Genomic DNA, 21,914 nt, shown 5'->3' on the forward strand with positions numbered 1-21,914 from the left:
ATTTAAATTATGACTTAGTGAAAAAATCCCAAGAGGATTTTGCATTAAAAGTGTTCTATATGCTTTGAGGCATGGCCTTTAAGAAAGGTTTGTTTCATTTTCCCCAGACACCGATGGGCGAGGAGGACCTTGTCTCAGCCTTATCGTCTGACTTTACCTGTGCTTCCTCCCCCGATACGAAGAAACAAAAGCTGGAAGAGGCAAAACCAGAAGAGGTAAACTGATGCATTTCTCTTAGAACAAGAATACAGGGCCATATATATTAATAGCAGGTCAGAAATAGTTGGTGCATTTTTTTGTGGTCTTCCTATTATTTTGTGATGTGACCTATGCACACAAACTGTCCAAATGAAGGGGGGCACCAAACGACCTGCATAGTTGATATTAATTGGGCCGGTTGCTATTTGTACTCCCCCTCCAATTAGCTAAGAACACAGGGATGGTGGCTTGCAAAGACTGTAATCCTCTTTCCCTCATTTGCATACCCAAATGGGAAAATGTTAATATAAAGTAGGCTGTGTCCTTTAAAGAAACAGGTGCTGCTTTAAAAAATTTTGCTAATTTGGGAAGACATTGAGGCAGTGGTCTCCAAACTATTTAATCAATTCACCCCCCATTGGAAAAACGTTCGTCATCAGGCCCCCCTCTGAATGTTGCACAATTATTCTATTAAATTGCCAATATTTAAATATGTCTACACTTATTTAAACATTACAGTTAACTTATGTTAGTATTTGAAAAATGCAGTCCAATATTTTGTGTGAAACATACTATTCTGGCCAGGCAGGCTTTACTAACGTGTAAAAGTGTTCACAGTGTGATTATTAAAAGTGCGGGTGGGGGTTTTGAAGAGTATTTGGAACCCTTCACTTTTGACACACACTCCCAGCTTGGATATAAATGAAAATATTTTTTTGTGATGGCCCATTACAGAGCAGTTTACTGCTGCTCATTTTTTCAGCTAAAACAAAACCCTGTAATTAGCATAATGCTTCTTTTGGCCAGAGCCACTCGAAACAATGCCCCAAGGGTGAGCTTTTCAAGGGGGACTAGTCATAGTTTTCAAATGAGTTATCAATTCGATGAGCTGTCTGCAAAAGTTACAATGGTTGGCAACGAAAACTGTGAGAAAAAAACATATAGACATCTCTTTGCAGACCTCAAAAAATGGATGCATTTGGACACCTTGCAGTTAAAGTGCTACATAAACAACAATTGAAACAGATATGAGCATTATAGCAGTCTCTCTACAGATACTGCAATAGTACAATTTGCAATTGTCTGTCCAACTCCGGTTTTGTTCCAATGTATTCTCTCATTATATATATCACATTGTTAACCTGAAACACACTGTTGACTCTCCTCTCTCCACCACAATGTGAAATTGAAATACTATTAAGATTCTCCAAACAGAAGATTGCATTATTGCTGTGTAGAATTATGTGACTCTAAATGTTGCATTTTAACACAAATGTGTCTTATGCATCGTTGCAAGATCATTCTCTGGTCAGGGATGCAGCATTTCCGTGACTTTTCAACATCTGTCTAAACCTCTGCAGATCTGTATGCTTAATTGGTTATTACAGCGTAACATTGCTGCATTGTTACAGGGTGTCTTTCACAAATCTTGCATGCTGTCATTTTATAACATAGCACTCTCTCTGTACGATTACTTTTTGATTACAGAGTATCTTTCTCTGTGGATGCTGCTTTGTTACAATATTTATTTGCCTTTGGGTACTGCATTCTTACAAGATAACATCGACGTTGCACTGTTGCAAAGGAACACTAATCCTGTATTGTTCCAGTGTGGCATTCTCCATGTATGTCCTGCCTTCAGGGTCTGAGGAGTTCTCCAGTCTTACACCTCAACCATAGCACTCCATATCCATGGACTATGCTAGACCACCATATGGCATTCTCCGTGTGTACAGTGCTTCGAGCAAGGCACGATAAAAAGTACAAACAAATTAATACATTTTATTTACAATAAAATTAGTTTGCTGAACAGTATAAAGCAGCAATTTCAAAAAACAGTTCCTTAATTGTAATGTAGAATAGGGAAGTATTTGTCCGTGTTATTCAAAATATGTGTTTTAAGTGGAACTTGAGCGTGAACTGTATTTTTCAGTTGTATGTTGCTGTTTATAAAGGCCTCGGGCTGTTATACTTTTGCACCAGCACTGATTGTTGCCTTACACTCTTTCCTGCGCTGTTTTAGAGTGGAATCGACAGTGCCTTAGACGATCTAATGGGGACTCTTGAAGGACCTACAGAGAATATTCCAGAGATGCCTGTATACACAGGCCCAGAGATTACGGTAAAGTCTCTTGTTTGGATTGCAGTAGATGAATGGGCTCATTGTATTATGTGCACACTCTTTGAATGCACTTGTTGTTCTGGCTTATCCTCAGCTTGCCTCGATTATTGGTTGCATTTTGCATGCATGATTGTTCCATTGTTTCTAAATGTTGATACATTCTGACTATTATAATTTAATGAATAACTCAGTGCCTAATGAAATTATTAAATTTCACCACCGATTCACCCAGTTAAGCAGAACATTATTGTTCTCGTTTATAAGCCAGTTTTTTTCCTTCATTTTTTTTGCCCTTTCCTACAACTCCAACTATTTAGTGGGGGTGGGTTGAGTGGTTCCTGATACATAAATTAATTGGTGCTTGAAAGTAAATAAAATATTTGATGCAGAATATACATGGTGCTGGAGTAACAAATTACATACATTATTCCGTGTTTCTTTCCAAAGGGTACATTCTTCAGAGGGGTTGAGCCAGTTCACTAACAATGCAAAGAATATCCATTGCATTTCTTGTTAGCTAGTCTTGCTTCTTAGCTAGTGCTGCAGGGATCTTAGCAGAAGCCAGTGCTATTGACCACTGGGTGCAAGCACTGAAAATATTTTGACAACTTTGTAGTACAAATCTCATGGTATACAAACTCATATCTTTTTTTTCCTTTGAAAATATATGTTCGATGGCATCTGTCGCTGTAGATACACATGTTGTGCATAGCCCGCCATCTGGTGTTGGGTCGGAGTGTTACAAGTTGTTTTTCTTCGAAGAAGTCTTTCAAGTCACGGGACCGAGGGACTCCTCCTCCTTGTCTCCATTGCGCATGGGCGTCGACTCCATCTTCGATTGTTTTCTTTCCGCCATCGGGTTCGGACGTGTTCCTTTCGCTCCGGGTTTCGGAACGGAAAGTTAGCTAAATATCGGAAAAATTACGTCGGTATTGTTGCGTTCGGGATCGGCTTAGATAGAATCGACACCGAATCGAAGAGTGAAGAGCTCCGGTACCCTTCGGGGTAGTTTTCGATCCCCCGTCGGGGCCTGCTCGGCCCGACCGCGTGTAAAACAACGCTGATGGAACGGACCCCGTTCCGTTTCTGTCCTAAATGCCACAACAAATACCCGTATACAGACCAACATTTGGTCTGTAACCTGTGCCTGTCACCTGAGCACAGTGAAGAGACTTGCGAGGCCTGTCGTGTGTTCCGGTCCCGAAAAACACTCCGTGACCGTCGAGCCAGAAGACTGCAGATGGCGTCCACGCCAACAGCTCGCCGAGAGTTCGAGGAACAAGAGGAAGAAGAAACCTTCTCGATCCATGAATCGGACTCCGAGGAATTCGACGACCAAAAAATTGTGAGTAAGACGTCGAAGCCAGCACACAAGAAAAGTGACAAGGCCCAGGGGACGCCACTGCCACCAGGCCATGGCTCGACCCATAAATTCGGTGACCGACCATCGGCACCGAAAAAGGCCGAAATAGTGCCGAGATCGTCCGACTCTGGTCGAGACACCAGCACGCAGCCTTCTCGGGACCGAGAAAGTGCTGCTGAAAAAGATCGACGCCGAGATAGCGGAGCCGAAACTGCTCGACGCAGAGACAGCGGCACCGAGGAAGATCGACGCCAAGAGGGTTTGTAAAGAAATGGCTCCCTGTTGCAGTTACCCCCCACTTTTTGCCTGATACTGATGCTGACTTGACTGAGAAGTGTGCTGGGACCCTGCTAACCAGGCCCCAGCACCAGTGTTCCTTCACCTAAAATGTACCATTGTATCCACAATTGGCACACCCTGGCATTCAGATAAGTCCCTTGTAACTGGTACTTCTAGTACCAAGGGCCCTGATGCCAAGGAAGGTCTCTAAGGGCTGCAGCATGTCTTATGCCACCCTAGAGACCCCTCACTCAGCACAGACACACTGCTTACAAGCCTGTGTGTGCTAGTGAGAACAAAATGAGTAAGTCGACATGGCACTCCCCTCAGGGTGCCATGCCAGCCTCTCACTGCCTATGCAGTATAGGTAAGACACCCCTCTAGCAGGCCTTACAGCCCTAAGGCAGGGTGCACTATACCATAGGTGAGGGTACCAGTGCATGAGCACTGTGCCCCTACAGTGTCTAAACAAAACCTTAGACATTGTAAGTGCAGGGTAGCCATAAGAGTATATGGTCTGGGAGTCTGTCAAACACGAACTCCACAGCACCATAATGGCTACACTGAAAACTGGGAAGTTTGGTATCAAACTTCTCAGCACAATAAATGCACACTGATGCCAGTGTACATTTTATTGTAAAATACACCACAGAGGGCACCTTAGAGGTGCCCCCTGAAACTTAACCAACTATCTGTGTAGGCTGACTGGTTCCAGCAGCCTGCCACACTAGAGACATGTTGCTGGCCCCATGGGGAGAGTGCCTTTGTCACTCTGAGGCCAGTAACAAAGCCTGCACTGGGTGGAGATGCTAACACCTCCCCCAGGCAGGAGCTGTAACACCTGGCGGTGAGCCTCAAAGGCTCACCCCTTTGTCACAGCCCAGCAGGGCACTCCAGCTTAGTGGAGTTGCCCGCCCCCTCCGGCCACGGCCCCCACTTTTGGCGGCAAGGTTGGAGGGAACAAAGAAAGCAACAAGGAGGAGTCACTGGCCAGTCAGGACAGCCCCTAAGGTGTCCTGAGCTGAGGTGACTCTGACTTTTAGAAATCCTCCATCTTGCAGATGGAGGATTCCCCCAATAGGGTTAGGATTGTGACCCCCTCCCCTTGGGAGGAGGCACAAAGAGGGTGTACCCACCCTCAGGGCTAGTAGCCATTGGCTACTAACCCCCCAGACCTAAACACACCCTTAAATTTAGTATTTAAGGGCTACCCTGAACCCTAGAAAATTAGATTCCTGCAACTACAAGAAGAAGGACTGCCTAGCTGAAAAACCCCTGCAGAGGAAGACCAGAAGACGACAACTGCCTTGGCTCCAGAAACTCACCGGCCTGTCTCCTGCCTTCCAAAGATCCTGCTCCAGCGACGCCTTCCAAAGGGACCAGCGACCTCGACATCCTCTGAGGACTGCCCCTGCTTCGAAAAGACAAGAAACTCCCGAGGACAGCGGACCTGCTCCAAGAAAGGCTGCAACTTTGTTTCCAGCAGCTTTAAAGAACCCTGCAAGCTCCCCGCAAAAGGCGTGAGACTTGCAACACTGCACCCGGCGACCCCGACTCGGCTGGTGGCGATCCAACACCTCAGGAGGGACCCCAGGACTACTCTAAGACTGTGAGTACAAAAACCTGTCCCCCCTGAGCCCCCACAGCGCCGCCTGCAGAGGGAATCCCGAGGCTTCCCCTGACCGCGACTCTTTGAATCCTAAGTCCCGACACCTGGGAGAGACCCTGCACCCGCAGCCCCCAGGACCTGAAGGACCGGACTTTCACTGGAGGAGTGACCCCCAGGAGTCCCTCTCCCTTGCCCAAGTGGAGGTTTCCCCGAGGAACCCCCCCCTTGCCTGCCTGCAGCGCTGAAGAGATCCCTAGATCTCCCATTGACTTCCATTACAAACCCGACGCTTGTTTCTACACTGCACCCGGCCGCCCCCGCGCTGCTGAGGGTGAAATTTCTGTGTGGACTTGTGTCCCCCCCGGTGCCCTACAAAACCCCCCTGGTCTGCCCTCCGAAGACGCGGGTACTTACCTGCAAGCAGACCGGAACCGGGGCACCCCCCTTCTCTCCATTCTAGCCTATGTGTTTTGGGCACCACTTTGAACTCTGCACCTGACCGGCCCTGAGCTGCTGGTGTGGTGACTTTGGGGTTGCTCTGAACCCCCAACGGTGGGCTACCTTGGACCAAGAACTGAACCCTGTAAGTGTCTTACTTACCTGGTAAAACTAACAAATACTTACCTCCCCTAGGAACTGTGAAAATTGCACTAAGTGTCCACTTTTAAAACAGCTATTTGTGAATAACTTGAAAAGTATACATGCAATTTTGATGATTTGAAGTTCCTAAAGTACTTACCTGCAATACCTTTCGAATGAGCTATTACATGTAGAATTTGAACCTGTGGTTCTTAAAATAAACTAAGAAAAGATATTTTTCTATACAAAAACCTATTGGCTGGATTTGTCTCTGAGTGTGTGTACCTCATTTATTGTCTATGTGTATGTACAACAAATGCTTAACACTACTCCTTGGATAAGCCTACTGCTCGACCACACTACCACAAAATAGAGCATTAGTATTATCTATTTTTACCACTATTTTACCTCTAAGGGGAACCCTTGGACTCTGTGCATGCTATTCCTTACTTTGAAATAGCACATACAGAGCCAACTTCCTACATTGGTGGATCAGCGGTGGGGTACAAGACTTTGCATTTGCTGGACTACTCAGCCAATACCTGATCACACGACAAATTCCAAAATTGTCATTAGAAATTGATTTTTGCAATTTGAAAAGTTTTCTAAATTCTTAAAAGACCTGCTAGGGCCTTGTGTTAGATCCTGTTTAGCATTTCTTTTAGAGTTTAAAAGTCTGTTAAAAGTTTGAATTAGATTCTAGAATCAGTTTTAGTTTCTTAAAAAGTATTCCAACTTTTAGAAGCATAATGTCTAGCACAGATGTGAATGTGGTGGAACTCGACACCACACCTTACCTCCATCTACAGATGAGAGAGCTAAGGTCACTCTGTAAACTAAAGAAAATAACAATGGGCCCCAAACCTACCAAAATACAGCTCCAGGAGCTTTTGGCAGAGTTTGAAAAGGCCAACCCCTCTGAGGGTGGCAACTCAGAGGAAGAGGATAGTGACTTGGAGGACAATTCCCCCCTACCAGTCCTATCTAGGGAGAACAGGGTCCCTCAAACCCTGACTCCAAAAATAATAGTCAGAGATGCTGGTTCCCTCACAGGAGAGACCAACACCTCTGAAATCACTGAGGATAACCCCAGTGAAGAGGACATCCAGTTAGCCAGGATGGCCAAAAGATTGGCTTTGGAAAAGCAGCTCCTAGCCATAGAAAGGGAAAGAAAAGAGATGGGCCTAGGTCCCATCAATGGTGGCAGCAACTTAAATAGGGTCAGAGATTCTCCTGACATCCTAAAAATCCCCAAAGGGATTGTAACAAAATATGAAGATGGTGATGACATCACCAAATGGTTCACAGCTTTTGAGAGGGCTTGTGTAACCAGAAAAGTGAACAGATCTCAATGGGGTGCTCTCCTTTGGGAAATGTTCACTGGAAAGTGTAGGGATAGACTCCTCACACTCTCTGGAAAAGATGCAGAATCTTATGACCTCATGAAGGGTACCCTGATTGAGGGCTTTGGATTCTCCACTGAGGAGTATAGAATTAGGTTCAGGGGGGCTCAAAAATCCTCGAGCCAGACCTGGGTTGATTTTGTAGACTACTCAGTAAAAACACTAGATGGTTGGTTAACTGGAAATGAAGTGTGTGACTATGTTGGGCTTTATAATTTGTTTATGAAAGAACACATTTTAAGTAACTGCTTCAATGAAAAGTTGCATCAGTATCTGGTAGACCTAGGTCCAATTTCTCCCCAAGAATTGGGAAAGAAGGCAGACCACTGGGTCAAGACTAGGGTAACCAAAACTTCCACTGGGGGTGACCAAAAGAAAGGGGTTACAAAAACTCCCCAGGAGAAAGTGGGTGACACTAGAAACAAAGAAAAAGAGTCCTCTGTAGGCCCCCAAAAACCAGAACAGGTGGGTGGGCCCCAAGACACAACCCAAAACAAAGGTGGGTACCAGGGTAAGAACTGGGATGCCACTAAGGCATGGTGCCACAACTGTAAACAGTCTGGGCACCACACCAAGGACACTTCTTGTCCCAAAAACAAACCCCAGAACAAAATTCCAGGGGTAACCAGTGTAGCCATGGGAGATGACTCCTCAGATGAGGAGGTCTTCATAGCCTTCAACTGGAAACAGGGCCCAACAGGTGAGTTGGAGATTCCAGAGGGAAGTAGACACTTCCACCACCTACTGGTGAATGGAATCCCAACCACTGCCCTGAGAGACACTTGTGCCAGTCACACTATTGTGCATGACAGGCTGGTGCTCTCAAACCAGTACATCCCAGGTGAGACTGCCAGGGTAAGAGTTAGCCTAGACAGGGTCACTAAGAGGCCTGTGGCTTTAGTACCCATAGAAGTGGGTGGCACTCTTAGCTGGAGAAGGGTAGTAGTCAGTACAGACCTCCCCCTTGATTGTCTCCTTGGAAATGACTACCCAGAGGTTAGTCAGAGCCCAAGAGAGGAACTGGTCCAGTGCCAGTCCTCTCCCAAGGATTCTGGAAGTCCTGCCTCTGCAGTAAATGCAAGCAGGCCCCAGAAGAAGAAGAAAAGAAAACAGAGTAGGAAGGGTGGACAACCTTTAGCCAAGGTTACAGCAAGCCAAGGAGATTCTGCTCCAGTAGGGGAGAACTCCAAAAATGGCCCTGATAAAGTCCAACCTGACCCACAAGAAGTCCTGGCTAGTCAGGCAACTGTTAAACCTGAGTGGGTGGCTCCTCAGCTAACAGAAGAAAGAGTGGAAGAAGGGTGTTTACTACAAGATGTGGTAACCCCCCACTCTAATACAGCAGACAGGCAACCTGAACCCAAAGAGGCCTGTAACTTAGCCCCTTCCCTTTTAGGTGAAGAGCTAAAGGTGTGGTTCTGGGCACTGACAGCTGTCAGTGGCCTCTGCTGGGTGTTAGCCTTTATGGCTGCACTATCCTTAGCCTGGTGGTCTGACCCCATGCCAAATAGCAAGTTAGGCCCCCTGACCCTATTGGTCATGGTGGGGTTACTCCAGCTCTGGGTAACCTCTCTGGGTAAGCTAGGGGTAACCCTGGCCAAGATAAGGTTAGCAGAGGTGGATACCTCTAAGACCAAAATAGAAAGAATGGGTGGAGACATTGAAGAGGCAGACAAGAGGCAATTCAGACTAGGTCCTATCACTGTGGAAGTAGGTCAGTTCCCCAAAGGGAATGACCTGAACAGAAGGATGTAAGGCAGAGTAGGCCCTGCAACTAACCAGCCTATTTCTCCTACTCTTCCTCGCCTGACAGACTAGGAAGACTCTCCCAGCTTGGGCTGAGTCTCCTGGCCTGTGGGCTGGGGGGGGCTTGTGTAAAGAAATGGCTCCCTGTTGCAGTTACCCCCCACTTTTTGCCTGATACTGATGCTGACTTGACTGAGAAGTGTGCTGGGACCCTGCTAACCAGGCCCCAGCACCAGTGTTCCTTCACCTAAAATGTACCATTGTATCCACAATTGGCACACCCTGGCATTCAGATAAGTCCCTTGTAACTGGTACTTCTAGTACCAAGGGCCCTGATGCCAAGGAAGGTCTCTAAGGGCTGCAGCATGTCTTATGCCACCCTAGAGACCCCTCACTCAGCACAGACACACTGCTTACAAGCCTGTGTGTGCTAGTGAGAACAAAATGAGTAAGTCGACATGGCACTCCCCTCAGGGTGCCATGCCAGCCTCTCACTGCCTATGCAGTATAGGTAAGACACCCCTCTAGCAGGCCTTACAGCCCTAAGGCAGGGTGCACTATACCATAGGTGAGGGTACCAGTGCATGAGCACTGTGCCCCTACAGTGTCTAAACAAAACCTTAGACATTGTAAGTGCAGGGTAGCCATAAGAGTATATGGTCTGGGAGTCTGTCAAACACGAACTCCACAGCACCATAATGGCTACACTGAAAACTGGGAAGTTTGGTATCAAACTTCTCAGCACAATAAATGCACACTGATGCCAGTGTACATTTTATTGTAAAATACACCACAGAGGGCACCTTAGAGGTGCCCCCTGAAACTTAACCAACTATCTGTGTAGGCTGACTGGTTCCAGCAGCCTGCCACACTAGAGACATGTTGCTGGCCCCATGGGGAGAGTGCCTTTGTCACTCTGAGGCCAGTAACAAAGCCTGCACTGGGTGGAGATGCTAACACCTCCCCCAGGCAGGAGCTGTAACACCTGGCGGTGAGCCTCAAAGGCTCACCCCTTTGTCACAGCCCAGCAGGGCACTCCAGCTTAGTGGAGTTGCCCGCCCCCTCCGGCCACGGCCCCCACTTTTGGCGGCAAGGTTGGAGGGAACAAAGAAAGCAACAAGGAGGAGTCACTGGCCAGTCAGGACAGCCCCTAAGGTGTCCTGAGCTGAGGTGACTCTGACTTTTAGAAATCCTCCATCTTGCAGATGGAGGATTCCCCCAATAGGGTTAGGATTGTGACCCCCTCCCCTTGGGAGGAGGCACAAAGAGGGTGTACCCACCCTCAGGGCTAGTAGCCATTGGCTACTAACCCCCCAGACCTAAACACACCCTTAAATTTAGTATTTAAGGGCTACCCTGAACCCTAGAAAATTAGATTCCTGCAACTACAAGAAGAAGGACTGCCTAGCTGAAAAACCCCTGCAGAGGAAGACCAGAAGACGACAACTGCCTTGGCTCCAGAAACTCACCGGCCTGTCTCCTGCCTTCCAAAGATCCTGCTCCAGCGACGCCTTCCAAAGGGACCAGCGACCTCGACATCCTCTGAGGACTGCCCCTGCTTCGAAAAGACAAGAAACTCCCGAGGACAGCGGACCTGCTCCAAGAAAGGCTGCAACTTTGTTTCCAGCAGCTTTAAAGAACCCTGCAAGCTCCCCGCAAAAGGCGTGAGACTTGCAACACTGCACCCGGCGACCCCGACTCGGCTGGTGGCGATCCAACACCTCAGGAGGGACCCCAGGACTACTCTAAGACTGTGAGTACAAAAACCTGTCCCCCCTGAGCCCCCACAGCGCCGCCTGCAGAGGGAATCCCGAGGCTTCCCCTGACCGCGACTCTTTGAATCCTAAGTCCCGACACCTGGGAGAGACCCTGCACCCGCAGCCCCCAGGACCTGAAGGACCGGACTTTCACTGGAGGAGTGACCCCCAGGAGTCCCTCTCCCTTGCCCAAGTGGAGGTTTCCCCGAGGAACCCCCCCCTTGCCTGCCTGCAGCGCTGAAGAGATCCCTAGATCTCCCATTGACTTCCATTACAAACCCGACGCTTGTTTCTACACTGCACCCGGCCGCCCCCGCGCTGCTGAGGGTGAAATTTCTGTGTGGACTTGTGTCCCCCCCGGTGCCCTACAAAACCCCCCTGGTCTGCCCTCCGAAGACGCGGGTACTTACCTGCAAGCAGACCGGAACCGGGGCACCCCCCTTCTCTCCATTCTAGCCTATGTGTTTTGGGCACCACTTTGAACTCTGCACCTGACCGGCCCTGAGCTGCTGGTGTGGTGACTTTGGGGTTGCTCTGAACCCCCAACGGTGGGCTACCTTGGACCAAGAACTGAACCCTGTAAGTGTCTTACTTACCTGGTAAAACTAACAAATACTTACCTCCCCTAGGAACTGTGAAAATTGCACTAAGTGTCCACTTTTAAAACAGCTATTTGTGAATAACTTGAAAAGTATACATGCAATTTTGATGATTTGAAGTTCCTAAAGTACTTACCTGCAATACCTTTCGAATGAGCTATTACATGTAGAATTTGAACCTGTGGTTCTTAAAATAAACTAAGAAAAGATATTTTTCTATACAAAAACCTATTGGCTGGATTTGTCTCTGAGTGTGTGTACCTCATTTATTGTCTATGTGTATGTACAACAAATGCTTAACACTACTCCTTGGATAAGCCTACTGCTCGACCACACTACCACAAAATAGAGCATTAGTATTATCTATTTTTACCACTATTTTACCTCTAAGGGGAACCCTTGGACTCTGTGCATGCTATTCCTTACTTTGAAATAGCACATACAGAGCCAACTTCCTACAGGGTTCGACTCCGAAAAAGAAGAAGGTCACCTCGGAGCCGAAAAAGAGTACAGAACAGTGTTTCGGTGCCAAAACGACCCGCAACCGACCCAACTACCGGTTCCTATTCAGAGGAGCAATCACTGTCCTCTCAGATGCGAAAGCATAGATTTGAGGAACAGTTGCAATCCACCGAAGTGGACCACACTCAGAAACGTATTTTTATACAGGAAGGAACAGGGAAAATAAGCACCCTTCCCCCTATTAGGAGAAAAAGGAGACTGGAGTTTCAGTCAGACCAAGCACCACAAACAAAAATGGTGAAAAAGGTAACTCCGCCACCCTCTCCTCCACCTGTAACTAACGTTTCACCGGCACAAACTCCATCACATTCCCCGGCTCACACCACCATGAGCCAAGGTGACCAGGACCAAGACGCTTGGGACTTATACGACGTCCCAGTGTCGGACAACAGTCCAGAGGCGTATCCTACAAAGCCCTCACCACCGGAAGATAGCACAGCATACTCACAAGTGGTGGCTAAAGCAGCAGAGTTCCACAACGTGTCCCTACACTCGGAACCAGTCGAGGATGACTTCTTATTCAACACCCTCTCCTCCACCCATAGCTCCTACCAAAGCCTGCCTATGCTCCCAGGAATGCTTCGGCATGCAAAGGAAATCTTCAAGGAGCCGGTCAAGAGTAGAGCAATAACACCAAGAGTGGAAAAGAAATATAAAGCACCTCCCACAGACCCTGTTTTCATCACCTCACAGCTGCCACCAGATTCCGTCGTAGTAGGAGCTGCTCGCAAGAGAGCCAACTCCCACACATCTGGGGATGCACCACCCCCAGATAAAGAGAGCCGCAAGTTCGATGCAGCCGGAAAGAGAGTCGCAGTACAAGCTGCAAACCAGTGGCGCATCGCTAACTCTCAAGCACTACTTGCGCGCTATGACAGAGCCCATTGGGACGAGATGCAACACCTCATTGAGCATCTACCCAAAGAGCTACAAAAAAGGGCGAAACAGGTGGTTGAAGAAGGACAGAACATATCTAATAATCAGATACGCTCCTCTATGGATGCAGCGGACACAGCTGCAAGAACAATTAACACATCTGTGACTATAAGAAGGCACGCATGGCTACGAACGTCTGGTTTTAAACCAGAGATACAGCAGGCAGTGCTCAATATGCCATTCAATGAGAAACAACTGTTCGGACCAGAAGTGGACACGGCAATTGAGAAACTCAAAAAGGACACTGACACTGCTAAAGCCATGGGCGCACTCTACTCCCCGCAGAGCAGAGGCACTTACAGCACCTTCCGCAAGACAACCTTTAGAGGGGGGTTTCGGGGTCAGGCCACACAAGCCAGCACCTCACAGACAACACCGTCCAGCTACCAGGGACAGTACCAGAGGGGAGGCTTTCGGGGCCAATACAGAGGACAATTCCCTAGGAATAGGGGAAAATTTCAAAGCCCCAAAACCCCTACAACCAAACAGTGACTCACATGTCACTCATCCCCTCCACACAACACCAGTGGGGGGAAGAATAGGTCAGTATTACCAAGCATGGGAGGAAATAACTACAGACACTTGGGTCTTAGCAATTATCCAACATGGTTATTGCATAGAATTTCTACAAATCCCTCCAAACATACCACCAAAAACACAGAATTTATCAAAACAACATTCAGACCTTCTGGAAATAGAAGTTCAAGCATTATTGCAAAAGAACGCAATAGAACTAGTACCAAGGACACAAATAAACACAGGAGTTTATTCACTGTACTTCCTAATACCAAAAAAGGACAAAACACTGAGACCAATCCTAGACCTCAGAACACTAAACACCTACATCAAATAAGAACACTTTCACATGGTCACGCTACAAGAAGTGTTACCATTGCTAAAGCAACAGGACTACATGACAACCTTAGATCTCAAAGACGCGTATTTCCACATACCAATACATCAGTCGCACAGGAAATACCTCAGGTTTGTATTCAAAGGAATACATTACCAATTCAAAGTATTGCCGTTTGGTTTAACAACCGCACCAAGAGTCTTTACAAAATGTCTAGCAGTAGTGGCTGCACACATCAGAAGGCAGCAAATACACGTATTCCCGTATCTAGACGACTGGCTAATCAAGACCAACTCACTGACATAGTGCTCACACCACACAAATCAGGTCATACAAAACCTCTACAAACTCGGTTTCACCATCAACTATGCAAAATCACACATTCTGCCGTGCAAAGTACAACAATACCTAGGAGCCATAATAGACACAAGAAAAGGATTAGCCACTCCAAGTCCACAAAGAATTCAAAATTTCAACAAAATCATACAACGCATGTATCCAACACAGAGAATACAGGCAAAAATGATATTACAACTCCTAGGCATGATGTCCTCATGCATAGCCATTGTCCCGAACGCAAGACTGCACATGAGGCCCTTACAACAGTGCCTAGCATCACAATGGTCACAAGCACAGGGTCACCTTCTAGATCTGGTGTTGATAGACCGCCAAACATACCTCTTGCTTCTATGGTGGAACAGTATAAATTTAAACAAAGGGCGGCCTTTCCAAGACCCAGTGCCACAATACGTAATAACAACAGATGCTTCCATGACGGGGTGGGGAGTACACCTCGATCAACACAGCATACAAGGACAATGGGACGTACATCAAACAAAACTGCACATAAATCACCTAGAACTGCTAGCAGTTTTTCAAGCACTAAAAGTATTCCAACCAATCATAACTCACAAATACATTCTTGTCAAAACAGACAACATGACAACAATGTATTATCTAAACAAACAGGGGGGGACACACTCAACGCAGCTGAGCCTTCTAGCACAAAAGATATGGCGATGGGCAATTCACAACCACATTCGCCTAATAGCACAGTTTATTCCAGGGATCCAGAATCAACTTGCAGACAATCTCTCTCGAGATCACCAACAAGTCCACGAATGGGAAATTCACCCCCAAATTCTAAACACTTACTTCAAACTCTGGGGAACACCTCAAATAGACTTATTTGCAACAAAAGAGAACGCAAAATGCCAAAACTTCGCATCCAGATACCCACACAGGCAGTCCCAAGGCAATGCCCTATGGATAAACTGGTCATGGATATTTGCATACGCTTTTCCCCCTCTCCCTCTCCTTCCATATTTAGTAAACAAATTGAGTCAAAACAAACTCAAACTCATACTGATAGCACCAACATGGGCAAGGCAACCCTGGTACACAACACTGCTAGACCTATCAGTAGTACCCCACATCAAATTGCCCAACTGGCCAGATCTGTTAACACAACACAAACAACAGATCAGGCATCCAGATCCAGCATCGCTGAATCTAGCAATCTGGCTCCTGAAATCCTAGAATTCGGACACTTAGACCTTACACAAGAATGTATGGAAGTCATAAAGCAAGCTAGAAGACCATCTACTAGGCACTGCTATGCAAGCAAATGGAAAAGGTTTGTTTGCTACTGCCATCATAATCAAATCCAACCATTACACGCATCTCCAAAGGATGTAGTGGGTTACTTGCTACACTTACAAAAATCAAACCTAGCTTTCTCTTCCATTAAAATACACCTTGCGGCAATATCTGCATACCTGCAGATTACCTATTCAACTTCACTATTTAGGATACCGGTCATTAAAGCATTTATGGAAGGCCTTAAAAGAATTATACCACCAAGGACACCACCCGTTCCTTCATGGAACCTCAATGTTGTCTTAACAAGACTCATGGGTCCACCTTTTGAACCCATGCACTCTTGCGCAATACAGTTCCTAACCTGGAAAGTTGCATTTCTCATCGCCATCACATCTCTACGGAGAGTAAGCGAAATTCAAGCGTTTACAATACAAGAACCTTTCATCCAAATACACAAAAATAAGGTAGTCCTAAGGACCAATCCTAAATTTTTACCAAAGGTTATTTCACCGTTCCACCTAAATCAAACTGTAGAACTACCAGTGTTCTTCCCACAGCCAGATTCCGTAGCTGAGAGGGCACTACATACATTAGATGTCAAAAGAGCACTAATGTACTACATTGACAGAACAAAAAACATCAGAAAGACTAAACAACTATTTATTGCATTCCAAAAACCTCATGCAGGAAACCCAATATCAAAACAAGGTATAGCCAGATGGATAGTTAAGTGCATCCAAATCTGCTACCTTAAAGCAAAAAGACAGCTGCCCATTACACCAAGGGCACACTCAACCAGAAAGAAAGGCGCTAGCATGGCCTTTCGAGGAAATATTCCAATGCACGAAATATGTAAGGCAGCCACATGGTCTACGCCTCACACGTTCACCAAGCACTACTGTGTAGACGTGCTATCCGCACAACAAGCCACAGTAGGTCAAGCCGTGTTAAGAACCTTATTTCAAAATACTTCCACTCCTACAGGCTGAGCCACCGTTTTTGGGGAGATAACTGCTTACTAGTCTATGCACAACATGTGTATCTACAGCAACAGATGCCATTGAACTGAAAATGTCACTTACCCAGTGTACATCTTTTCGTGGCATCAGTCGCTGAAGATTCACATGTGCCCACCCGCCTCCCCGGGAGCCTGTAGCCGTTCGGAAGTTAGCTTAAGCTTTGTACATTTGTAAATATATTATTTAAACCTTAAATAGGTACATACTTATTCACTCCATTGCATGGGCACTATTACTACAACACAACTCCTACCTCACCCTCTGCGGGGAAAACAATCGAAGATGGAGTCGACGCCCATGCACAATGGAGACAAGGAGGAGGAGTCCCTCGGTCCCGTGACTCGAAAGACTTCTTCGAAGAAAAACAACTTGTAACACTCCGACCCAACACCAGATGGCGGGCTATGCACAACATGTGAATCTTCAGCGACTGATGCCACGAACAGATGTACACTGGGTAAGTGACATTTTCATTATTGAACATTTTTCTGTTTAATCTGTTAACAACATTGAAGGTTGGTACAATGTAGATAAATTATGTTCACGGAACAAATTATGTTTGGCTGTGTCATTTGAAGAAGTGACTTACGTTTGGGCACTCTGTGATATCCTAATGAATGGATAGTGTTCCGTAGTTTCCGCCACCATAATCAACCTAGGACCATTTGGGAAGCTTATCTGTTTTTACCAGGGATCCACACTCTGTAGCTAAAAGGGATATACAGCAATAATCATCAATTGAATAAACAGTAATCCAGAATAAACCTCCGATATCACTCGTAGTGAAGTAGTGAAACTATAGTCCGGCAGATGGACCATTATCAACAAAATAAAAGGGGTTAAGTAATCACAGAATGCAACGCAGATCCTGGATCCCACGCACCAGCCCAGAGAGGATCAACCAAGAAGGTGGGTCAGCACACCCGGAACAATAGGCTTTAAGAGGGAAAGCTTGAGGATTGCATCACAAATATGGGGAATCCCAGAGACTGTGAGTTTACAGAGGGAGAATGTTGTCTCCACAAGAGGCAAGAAAGGCCATCAGGAGCCCATCCGAACTCAATGTCAGCGGGTATTTTGTAAGTCCTCTGACATCCTCACACCCAGGGTTGTACTGGGATAAAAAATAGGCCCAGGCAGCAAAATAAAAGTGGCCCCATTAGCGAAGCAGAAAGGTAAAATAGTGATCATATCATCAACCTCAGCAGTAGAAACTGGCCCACAACTGCTAAAACACCAGCCTACACACGGATCTGTCAGGCCAGCCCATCCGGCCCTGTGATTGCCGTATAAGCCAATCCGATCCTGCTCATGCTGAAGCTGTCAATCTGCGAAGTGGTTTCCCAATCGGCCCCGAAAAGGACGTTCAATTCCAAGCATCTGTTGTTGGGGAAGTGCGGGCCTTCCAAAGGCATGTTATGGAGCACAGCGCCAGAAGGAGGGCAAGATCTAGGAAACAAGACATAACCTAATCTATTTTAGGGCATGGGAATAGGTCGAGGTCACAGACATCCCAGCTCAAAGATTGCTGCGTCCCGAAAGACGATGTAGGCAATCCATAACAGACATCATCAAGTGCTGCAGTGATGGGTACGTCCAGAACATATGATGTATGTCAGCCCCGGAAAAGTGACATCGAAGACACAGGGGAGTTAGCCCCTGGAAAGAAGGTGCTAATCTTTTCCGGGGCTAGGTATGCTCTGTGAAGGATCTAGAACTGTATCATTTTAAAGTGGGCATTGTGGGATACAGATTCCCAACTTTAGAAGTGAATCTGTAACTATGTGGGATACAAAGTTCAGTTAAACTCTTTTAAATCAGTTTAGATTGATTGTAGTATACTGGCCCACTAACAAGTAAAGCTTTTGTTCCACAACTGGATGCATGCAGCATTTGTTACTCGATCTTCATCAGCCTGATGTGCTTCACAGCATGACTCACAATAGGAGAGACTTCTTTTTAAAGGACCTTCTCGGCAGTATAAAGTTAGCAATAGGATTAGAATGTGATAGTACGGTTCAATAGTATGCACAGACCCCAATCTCAAAATTTAGTTTTGACCTTGACCCATGGAGAAATCATCAGGGTAAAGTGTTTTAAAGCCCTTAGTTTTAAGGCCTGAATATTCATCTTCAAGTCACTATGGACGAAGACCACTACTAGTCATGCTACTCGGTACCTTCTGTCAGTGAATATCTAATTCTCCCCTCTCATCTCCTTGTTCATACATTTAGACTCTGTGAGGAACACGTTTGTGGGTATTTTAAAACTAATTTTAATTTTATTACTGCGATGGATCAATCTCAGGGCATATCAACAGTCCCCCCCACACTTTTTGATTTAAGTGCACCAGATATCATGACTTTAGCTGTCATGTGCATCTCCAGCCATACTGCTATGTGCCAATGTATTCAATACTCTTTGATTTGTGCACTCAAAGTGAGAGGTGAACATTCTAAAAGCATATTTGATGCAAGGAGCGGGAAAGGAGCTCAATTACTTATGTCATACACCATACACTAACTACAATGGGAGGCATAACATAGGTATTTTAGATTTCAAATAACATGTTGGCTTGAGTTCACAACATTTTGATTTTTTTGAAATTCCATCCATTCACTGGATTTTTGTACATTCCCGTACCTGTAAGGTATGCAGTGGATGGGGTAGGAGAGTCACTAGCCTCTCTTAACTGAAAGTGGTCATTTGGTGTTATTGCCAGAAATTGAACATCTGCATCATGGTGACGTCCTACAAAAGATGCACGGCTGCCTGCATTGTTAGAATTTCATGAAAATTGTACTTGAAACATTCTTCTGTATGAATTATAGTTAAAATCTTAGGGCCTCATTACAACTTTGGCGGTTGACCGACAGACCACCAAAGCCGCGGGGTGACGGTGCCGTCATACCGACAGCCTCACCCCTCGTCATATTATGATGTTTCCATCGGGCTGACCGGCGGAAACATTGCACTTCAGCGTTTCTGCCGGTGAGCCTGGAGGAAACAGTGCCACGACATTGGCCTCGGCTCCCTTAAGTCGTACAACAGCACTCTCAGAATGTGTACTGTCTGCAACACAGACAATGCACATTCTGAGGGTGCCTGCAGGGGGGGGGGCTGCATTGCCCATGCCATAGGCTTGGACAGTGCAGGGGCCCTCATGTGGTAAAACCTCCATGGAAAGTCTGGTTGAAACTGGACATGTGATCAGCTCGGCGGTGCTGCCATGGGCAATGCTGTGGCTGACCACGACTCCGACCGCCATCACCCCATCGGGATCAGCAATCCCAGAGGTGGCATCGGACTCCTGGTGGTCTGGCTGCCAGGGTTGTAATCTGGTGGTCCCACTGCCATCAGTGTGGCGATCTCACTGCCGCCACGAGTTTGATACCACCAAACTCTTAATGAGGCCTTTAGTTTGAAATAGAGAGTATCTGTTAAAGCAGGTAGCTGAGAATTGTGTTTTAATGAAAAGAATGGTCAGTTTGCATTTCCCAAAGACTATGTGCAACAGCATTACAATCTGTCTAGGAAGTGATGAAATTTAAATGATTAGCTTATAGCCAAGCATTTTGAGAATGCAGTAGTTTAGCTAACTCCGACTCTAGTTTAGACTGATCTGCTTAATGCAGTTATCAATATTGTTAACTGAAAAAGTTGGTTACAGTCAGACACTAGTATTTATGTGTACATGTACGTCCGTGTACCATGAACTTTAAATCCTTTTGGGATTGTCTAATAGTGGAAGAGCCTGAAAAAGGCAAAAGTCAAGATTGGATTGTCCCCTGACCTGGTAGGCAGGAATTTTACAACCAATCCAGCAACTTTTGTTGAGAACATTGCTTAGATTTGGGCTGTTTAAGTAAAAGAAGCAGCCTGTGAAAGAAGTGTTTGGCATCTGTTGAGAAGGTGTGTATCTCTTCCCACTTCAAGCCAGGATTAATCACTAGAAAATGTTTTGCAAAACACATTGAAACTATCTCCATATTCACTAAACGTTCATGCAATGCAGCAAGGGAACTTGCAACACTGAATTGTGTGAAAGGGAGGGAGCAGAAATGCTTCATATTTACTAAGATTCTGATCTCTACTTGTGCTGGTGCACTTGTGGCAGTCTAGTGCCAACAAAGGCACCCTTGTGCCATGACGCAAGGGTGCTTGCATTGTAGTGAGAATAGGTTTTGTGTTGGAAGGACTAGTCACACTACAGTGCAGGCACCTTTGTGTCATGGGGCAAAGGTGCCTGCATGGCAGTAGGCTGCCACAAGTGTGCAAGCACTGAGCAGAAGTGCACCTTTCTGCACAAAATGTCAGAGGTGTATTCCTCGTCGTATATGTGATGCAGGATGTTGCAAATAAAGATATTTATTCTCATTACGCCAGCCTCGGGTAGGATTGCCATTTTGGCTGAAACTCAGGTTTACTGACTTAAGTAAATCTGGGTTTGTGCCAAAATATAAAGGTGGATGCATGGGGATGCCCATGCTGCACCTGTGTAATGCCTCCTGGATGCAGGGTAAAGCAAGGTAGTGCAAGGCGCTGCCTTACGATACTTTGCTGGTGGAAAATGATGCAAGGACACATAAATATCGATTTGCATGGCTCTGTAAATGTAATTTAGGTACTTGCGTTGCTTTGGGTCGACTTTCGTGACACACAGGCAGTGCCAGTACTTAGTACATTTAGCCCTGTGTGCCTCATAGCTATAACATTGAACCATAACAATAGAGTAGCTCAGCATCATTTGGCCTCAATCATCATTGCCATTGGTACTTTCCAGCTTGGGTTTGTTGTTATTTGTACATGTAGGCTGTTGTCCTGGATGAGTACTGATTCTGAAACCTATATTTTTGCACCCTGGGGCAATGATATTGTAGCGTACTCCTATAGGAGCTGAATTAAAAGGTTTCCTGAAGAACAATTGTTCAATACTATTCTCTTGCACTGGAAGGGACCTTACGTGACAACTGCTTAAAGCAATTAGAAAAAAGTCTGAAAACAATTCAGAGATAAAGCCACCTGCATAGAATGGCGAACAGTCACAAGAACCAGTTACAAGGCTGTGCCTTTCTCAGACACCCTCTTCAGCTCTGGCCACTCAAGGGAGCTTTAGCATGTACACATCAGCCCACCAATCTGCTACTTCTGCCCAGAGATCTCTCATCCTCTTGTTACTGCTTTTTGAATCTCCTTATGCCTATAGGATTTTCTACAACCTCACGTATTCTGTCCTGAAACTCATTAGTTCATGCAAGGATGCTCATGGTCTTTCAGAATACACCTTCATTCACCTGATCATTTATTGTGTACATTTCTTTTCGTTT

The 21,914-nt window shown here is 46.0% G+C and overlaps 1 protein-coding gene across 13 annotated transcripts in view; it reads left to right on the top strand.

The window, feature by feature from the left end:
* Window positions 1–21,914, top strand: part of CAST (calpastatin) — a 513,209-nt gene that overhangs the window by 252,414 nt on the left and 238,881 nt on the right. For all 13 annotated transcript variants that reach the window (XM_069225757.1, XM_069225792.1, XM_069225782.1 and 10 more), the window contains 2 exons: window positions 108–215; window positions 2,222–2,320. In XM_069225757.1, coding sequence (XP_069081858.1) covers window positions 108–215; window positions 2,222–2,320 — 207 coding nt within the window. The remainder of the gene's footprint in view (window positions 1–107; window positions 216–2,221; window positions 2,321–21,914) is intronic.

This window comes from Pleurodeles waltl, chromosome 1_1 (genome assembly GCF_031143425.1).
Source record: "Pleurodeles waltl isolate 20211129_DDA chromosome 1_1, aPleWal1.hap1.20221129, whole genome shotgun sequence".
Lineage (NCBI taxonomy): Eukaryota > Metazoa > Chordata > Amphibia > Caudata > Salamandridae > Pleurodeles > Pleurodeles waltl.